At 31.5% G+C, this 7,474-nt stretch overlaps 1 protein-coding gene across 1 annotated transcript; it reads left to right on the plus strand.

The window, feature by feature from the left end:
- The first annotated feature begins 506 nt into the window (after positions 1-506).
- Positions 507-7,194, plus strand: LOC124919091 (transcription initiation factor IIE subunit beta-like). Its single transcript, XM_047459235.1, has 6 exons — positions 507-667; positions 1,440-1,712; positions 2,225-2,356; positions 2,489-2,605; positions 6,188-6,552; positions 6,974-7,194. Exons 2-5 carry the CDS (start codon positions 1,440-1,442, stop codon positions 6,533-6,535), a joined length of 870 nt encoding a protein of 289 aa, XP_047315191.1. The 5' UTR covers positions 507-667; the 3' UTR covers positions 6,536-6,552; positions 6,974-7,194.
- Positions 7,195-7,474: the final 280 nt, after the last annotated feature.

Genomic DNA, 7,474 nt, shown 5'->3' on the forward strand with positions numbered 1-7,474 from the left:
GAATTGAGGCCTTAATTAAAAAAAATATTATTTTTTTATTATAATTAATGTAATTATTTTTTTTAATAAGCTAAAATTTAAACATATTAATTTTTTTTTATCTCTTTATATAATTAATATATATATATATATCAATTATTATTATTATTATGATTATTATTATATATACACTACAAATTATTATTTATTTAATAATATATTTTATTATTTATATAAATATTTATCTACACTTATAAATACCAATTTAAAATATTATACATATAATTATTAATTTTAAAAATTATATAATAATATTAAAATTAGTATATAATTATATTTCTTAAATATAAATATAATAATATAAATAAAATTAGTAAATATATATATATATATATAGTATTTCCAAAAAAACAACAAATAATAATAATATATTATGTAATAATAATTGGGCTATTTAATTAGTAAAACGAAAGAAAAATAAATATGTAGTAAAGAGGTTTAATACTCATATTCTTACTATCGGCACACCATCGACCGACCCCCAAATCGTCCAACCTGATTGATTGTCGTTCGTTGTCTATTTTGAAGAGAGAGAGAAACGAAAGGGTTCTTAATTAGCTACCAAGCCCTACTCTGATCTCTTGGCACACTCGGAATACCGCACCGCTGCGAATCTACTCTCTCCAAGGTATGCAAAATAACTCACTTTGATCTATTTCTATCTTAAAATCGCTTTGAATGATTGAATTCAAGTCCAATGTGCTTTTGCATCATGATTTAAGATTTAAGTTTTCATCTTTACAATACCAGCCTTGAGCTTCCTTGTTATTTTGTATTTACCCCAGAATTTGCAGCTTTCATTCTTCCGATTTCATTCAAATATGATGTTTCAAGTTCTTTATCAAATTTTAGGGGGATTTTGTAAAGCCTGATGGATATAACTTTCAGTTAGGACTTGAGAATGATGTATTACTAGTTATTGATCACCTTCAATTCTGGTTTCCTGATGTTACTTAGATCTTGTGAATCTCTTTGGTAATATGCTAGATAGAGCTTACATGAGTTTGTTCGTCCATTGGGTATTATTTGGATGATTGAATTTAAATCTATGGATTTTTTTTTTATAATGTTTGGCATTGATTATTAGGCTTTGCAGATGAATGTTAAATAATTATGAACTACGGGGGTTTATCTTTATAGAGATTAGAAGAAAACTGTTCTAAGATGATGTGGACAGAATCTCAAACACTATTATTTTTGACAGGGCTGTACAAATGTTGTGAATTAGATTAATTCTTTAAATGGTTTGGATGAATTTAAGTGGGATTTTAACACAATGAGTTACAGAACTGATCAATGATTGTATGTTTTGAGTGGTTTGTGGGATAAGAATACATGCATCAGCTTAAAAGTATAAGATTATGTTAAACTCTTTAGTGCTAATCCAAGAATATTTCCAGATGGCATTGCGGGAGAGCTTAGACAGATTCAAGAAGCAACAAGTGAAGTGCCAATCAACACTGACCAGCATTGCAGCTAAAGCAGGGCCTTCTAGGGCTGCTGCAAACAATCAGAAAGTTCCACCCAGTCTTCCAAATCCAGCCAGACCAAAATCTGATCCTGTGCCAGCAGTCAAATTTTCAAATGATACAGAGAGGCTTCAGCACATAAACAGCATAAGGAAATCTCCTGTTGGGGCTCAGATTAAGCGTGTTATTGGCTTGCTATTTGAGGCATGAACCTATCTATCCTGCTCTACTCCCTTCTTTTTTTTTTTTTTAAACTTTGTCACTCTTTTTTGACTAAAAATAATCTTTTGTTTCTTCTAGAAATCTTTTTACTTCATGTATAAAAGTAACATTCAATATTCATCATTACATAAGAGTGAGCCTACATTTGCCAATTTGTTACAATGTGAGGTGCTGCTAGTCTATTTATTGATATCTCTAGTAATAATGGTCCAAAGGCTTATATTATAGTTTTGTGTTCTTCCTGTGACACATTTTAACTTTTGATTACATATATGTATCCTATTTAATAGGAAGCCAATTTGCTTAACTTGTCAATTGTCTCTTTGCCCACATTTACTGCTTGTATTCCAATTCATTAAAGTAAGGTTCCAACAGTCTCTCCATGTAAAATACTTTTATATCTCAGTTCTTGTATATTTTTCCTCTTACATTCTTAAACATAGCTATAAAATATTTGTTTGTCTCCTGGTATGACTGACATTATTTTTCTTCAGACAAGGCAACCATTAACACCACAACAAATAAATGAAGCATGTTATGTGGATATTAATGCTAACAAGGCTGTCTTCGACAGCTTGAGGAATAACCCGAAAGTGCATTATGATGGAAAATGCTTCTGTTATAAGGTACTGTCTAATTTTCCACCCTTAAATTCAGTTAGCATGTAACCTTTTTTTTGCTTTGACATATTTACAGTTAGTAGAGATACTTGGTTCATAAGATCCTTAACTGTCTTTTTCTTCCATTTATTTTTTCAGTCAAAACATGCTGTGAGAGACAAAGATCAATTACTTTACCTAATTCGCAAATTTCCAGAGGGACTTGCCATCGTCGATCTGAAAGATTCATACTCAAATGTTATGGAGGACCTGCAGGTAAACCTATTTTGTCATTTCCACTGGAATTATCATAAGCAAAATTCAATCCATTCCATAAAGCACCATGTTGTTTTGCACTTGCATGAAAAATTATGTAGCTCTATTTTTGTACCATTAATGATGTAAAGCACATGGAAATTGTGTTCATGAATGATGTAAGAAGTGACAAGTTACCCTACCATGTCTCAGCCGCAAAGTGTCACCTCAGTAGTGGATGTCAATTTTGTTATGATAATCTATTTGCTATCAGTGTGTTAATCTCTTTGTTAAGTAGTATTTGTGCCATCTCTGTTGATCTATTTACTCTTGTTTGCTGGTTAGGTTGTTGATGTTGTCTATTAGTTAAGTAGTGTGTTGCTATTGTATCAAATATCATATGGAATCGGGGTACCCGTGGATCGGTACCTGTCTCATTGGGGATGGGGGCAAAGTAATCGAGTGTTAGTTAGGGATTGTTACATGCATTGTCAACCCTAGTTACGCATCAATTGCCTTGTGGAAATTTCAAAGTAGGCCTATTCATAATGTTCCTTTGCCTTCCCTAAAGGACATTTACTCCAAGTGGTTGGAGTTACTTGTCTTCCCAAGAAAGGATCATTTATTCATCTAGGAAGTTTTGTCATTTATTTTATTTATAGTATTCCACTATTCCCTATAAATTCTAGTCTCCCATTGTAATAGTTTATCAATTCAATATATATGAAATTTCCCCTTTCTTCAAAATTCAACATGGTATCAAAGTGTGGTTTTCAATCTTGAGCCACAAATCATGTCCTTCGTTGCCTCCGTTAATGGCCGTGTAACCATTGGTGAAGGGTTCCAATATTATCACATCTACTCATCAAGTCTATCTAATCTAACTTTTCTCTATTCTTCTTTTTATCTCTATATGAAACCAAGCACACATGCTCTGTTTGTTTTTAAGTTTCGGATTTTGCAAAAGAAAAACACACAATTTGCTGTTTTAGGTCTTCCGCCACTCCAAAAGAAGAAATCGCTGTTTTGTTGGAGTTTACTCCGCATATATTCAGTGTTGGGCCCTATGACATAAATACATACCTCTCCATGACTCCACTGTGCAAGAAATTTTACTCTGCATATAGTGTTGTGTCCTAAACAAAAATTCTGCTGACTTCCATGACTCCATTGTGCTATTTTTTTTACATCGTCTCTATGGCCTTGTTTGGTTTGGGTTATTTAAATAAAACAAACTAATCAAACATCATTTCAATCCCACTCTGATCAATCACATCATTCAATTCATTAATCAGAATACTAAAATACTCTCTATTTAAAATAATTATTTTATTATTATATATTTATATCCTTTAAATTTTTTTATCAAAAAAATCCCCACCTCCTCAAAGTCATTACCAATTATTACTTTTTCTCTCTCTCCAGTTTAAAAAAAAAAAAAATCTGAACAACACCTGTTTGTCGTTTGCCTTCATGATTTTTGGGGCCTCCTCATTTAGGCTGAAATTCTGCCTAGTTTAAGGAGGGGGTGGAAATTTCAAACTAGGCCTATTTATAATATTCCTTTGCCTTCCCAAAAAATATTTTCTCCAAGTGGTTAGAGTTGTCATTCATAAGGATGGGTACATCAGTACGGTATATCAAATAATTTTTTATCTATACCGTACCAAAATTTTTGGTATAGGAAAATCATACTGATATCATACCAATGATACAAATAACATACCAAATATTGACGGTATATCGAGATTTCGGTACGGTATTAGTATTATACAGTTAATACCGAAGAAAACATATTTGCTTAAAAAATAACCAATTTAGTATAGTTACTACAAATATTTTAAACAAAATTAAAAATTAAAAACGTTTATCATAAAATAAAATATTCCTTTTAAGATTTCAACATTTTTAGAGACCAACAAAGGTTAAAAACTAAATTTAGTTACAAGAATTGGAGTTAACATGAATAAACATAAGTATAGTCTTCAAGTTAGACTAAAGTGGAGCGGGAGAAGGAGATCTAGGAGGTTCTTCAATCACATTTGCTGCTGTAATTTTTTTTTATAAATTGATAATACACTCTATGATAGATAAAAATTAGGTTTCTATAATTGAATTAACATTAATCCTGTTTGTATTGCTGAAAAGTTCATGATAATTGTGTGAATCTATTTCCGGAAATGAAAATTAAGTCTTAATTATTTATAATTTAATTAGTCATTATTTATTTACTTATAAGTATTGTATATATTTATACTAATCTACCAAAATTTGAAATCTCGTACCGTTAACGTACCGATAATTTCGGTACCGGTACCATACCGTACCGATTTTTTCGGTGTACCGATTTTTTCGGTACTTTACGATACGTATTTTTGATATATCAAAAATATCGGTAATTTTCTCATCTGTAGTCACTCATCCCAAGAAAGGATCATTAATGCATCTGTGAAGTTGTTTTGTCATTTATTTTATGTTATAGTATTTCCTATAAATTGTAGTTTCCAAAATAATTTATCAATTCCAAATATATGAAAAATATTTAAATAACATAAACTCAAAATTCGAGTGATATCGCTCCATGCTTAATCAAACACATCTGGATATCGCTATGTGATATCACTTAATCACTATCAATTTCAGTGATCAATTGTCAATCTCTATTAGGCAATAAACATAGCGATATTGCTCCAATCAAAGTAAACCTTTATCACACCTTTACCGTACTACTCTAAGTCTCTATTAGGCAATAAACGTAGCGATATTTAAAGAGTCTCTTATTGTGTGTGATGAGCCTCTTGTTCGCAAACTTAAATGAGAATCTTGGTCATTCATCCTCACCAAACTCTCTAAGCTTGTCGATTTTCACGATTTCTTTGTTACAAAATGTTGTGTTGATTTTGTTACTAGTCTATGTTGCCAAAGCATTCACATTGATGATGGTAAAGAATTGGATTTTCAACATTGAAATTATACTCTCTCTCTCTGAAAATATTACTTCAAATGTTGATTCTCCTTTTTTCAAATTATTCATCTCTTCTGGTTTCCATATTCAATATCTTAGATCTAATATATGTTTTTCTGGGGAAAAATCTTCATTTTTTGGGAAAGTGGATCTAATGGATGTTTAAATTAGCTTAAATGTAAACATGAAGATTAGCCATAATTTCCTTGTTTAGTTATATGTCTTCTACAAGAAATGCTACATTGGAATCCTTTGTATTGCCTCATCGAAGAACGTTGCTGTCAGTTTCTTTTCAGATTTTGATAGCACTTTAGCTTTGAAATCTCTCCATTTGAAGCTGAGTTCATTTGGTGCCTTAGTTCTGCATGCCTTTTGATTTTGACACATTCTAAAACTCCAATTTCCAACCAGGGAGAATAATGGCCAACATATATATTATTGAAGACTTTAACCATTAGAGAGAAATAAATATTTATCTATTATATCTATTAATTTGGATACTTCATTTTCTTTTGTCTAATTTCCACATGGTTTCACATCAGGATCATTTATACCCATGTGATATAGGGGTATAACAACATAACTCTGCTTTCTATATAAAGCCACTTAATCAAACTTCAATTCATCCAATTATACAGGCCTTGAAAACTGATCGTCAGGTATGGCTTTTGTCTAACTTCGACTCACATGAGGACGTCGTATATCCCAATGATCCCCGAATACCCATTAAGGTTGATGATGAATTGAAGCTGCTATTCCGAGAAATTGAACTTCCGAGTGATATGATTGACATTGAGAGGGATCTTCAAAAGAGTGGCATGAAGCCTGCTACAAACACAGCCAAAAGAAGAGCCATGGCTCAAGCACAAGGCGCACCCTCCAATTCCAAGCCCAAGAAGAAAAAGCATGAAATTAGCAAGAGAACCAAAATTACAAATTCTCACCTTCCGGAGCTATTCAAGAACCTTAACGTTCCCGGTTCTTAGTCGTGGAGCTTATTACAGTAAGTCATCTTATTAAGATAAATGTTATGCATGGTTGAATGAATATGTCTTGATGATGCTTTCTTTACTGATTATTATTACCATGACAAAAAAACTATCTTCCCCCCAAAATCCCCCTGCTAGACTGAAGATGAGGAATTTATTGAGTAAAACTGCTATTAGGGGCTTGATCTGTTATGGGTTATTTGGATAACGTTAATTCCAAATAACAAAAGTGGGTTATTTGGGTATAAATATATAATGAAAATTTGATTGATATATTTAAATGATGTGATTGATGAGAAGATTGTTGATAAGATAGTGGGTTATTTGAGATAATTGGAAATAACACTTAACAAGGCTTAGAAATGCATATATATATCTTACATCTTTGAGCTCTATCTGAAAGGATTTACATTTTGTTGCTTTCGATTTCATCAGCATGGCAATGAGGAAATCAACCATTACTGGGAATGATCGTGGGCTGAACTTTTTGTTGCTGAAGAAAGTCAATACTTTTTCAATCCCATTATGTTTTTCTTACTGGTGGGTTAAGTTTATGTGAACTCACCTCATTTATTGAACTGTTTGCTTATAACTCATTTTTCATATATGTGCTGAAACCTGATGATTGAAGGGGTTTACCAAAGAATAATTAAACAGAGGAGTGTATCAACCTATTGTGTTTTTTTGTTACAAGGTGTGGTTTCACAATTTATTTAACAAATAAAGTTGTGTATGGGTAAAGGTGTAAAGTTAGATTTTTTAAGTTTTATAAAGAAAATTAGATTTTAGGGTGTCATTTTAAATATTTTTTACTTTAGTTTTATCTGGACCAAAAACACATTTTCTAAATAGCTTTTATCTGTGAATACCCAGATGGAGGATGAGTGCTTTTTTGTTTGAAAGTGTATACCATTTGATATTTTCTTAATTTGTTCA

This window comes from Impatiens glandulifera, chromosome 1 (assembly GCF_907164915.1).
Source record: "Impatiens glandulifera chromosome 1, dImpGla2.1, whole genome shotgun sequence".
Taxonomy (NCBI): Eukaryota; Viridiplantae; Streptophyta; class Magnoliopsida; order Ericales; family Balsaminaceae; genus Impatiens; species Impatiens glandulifera.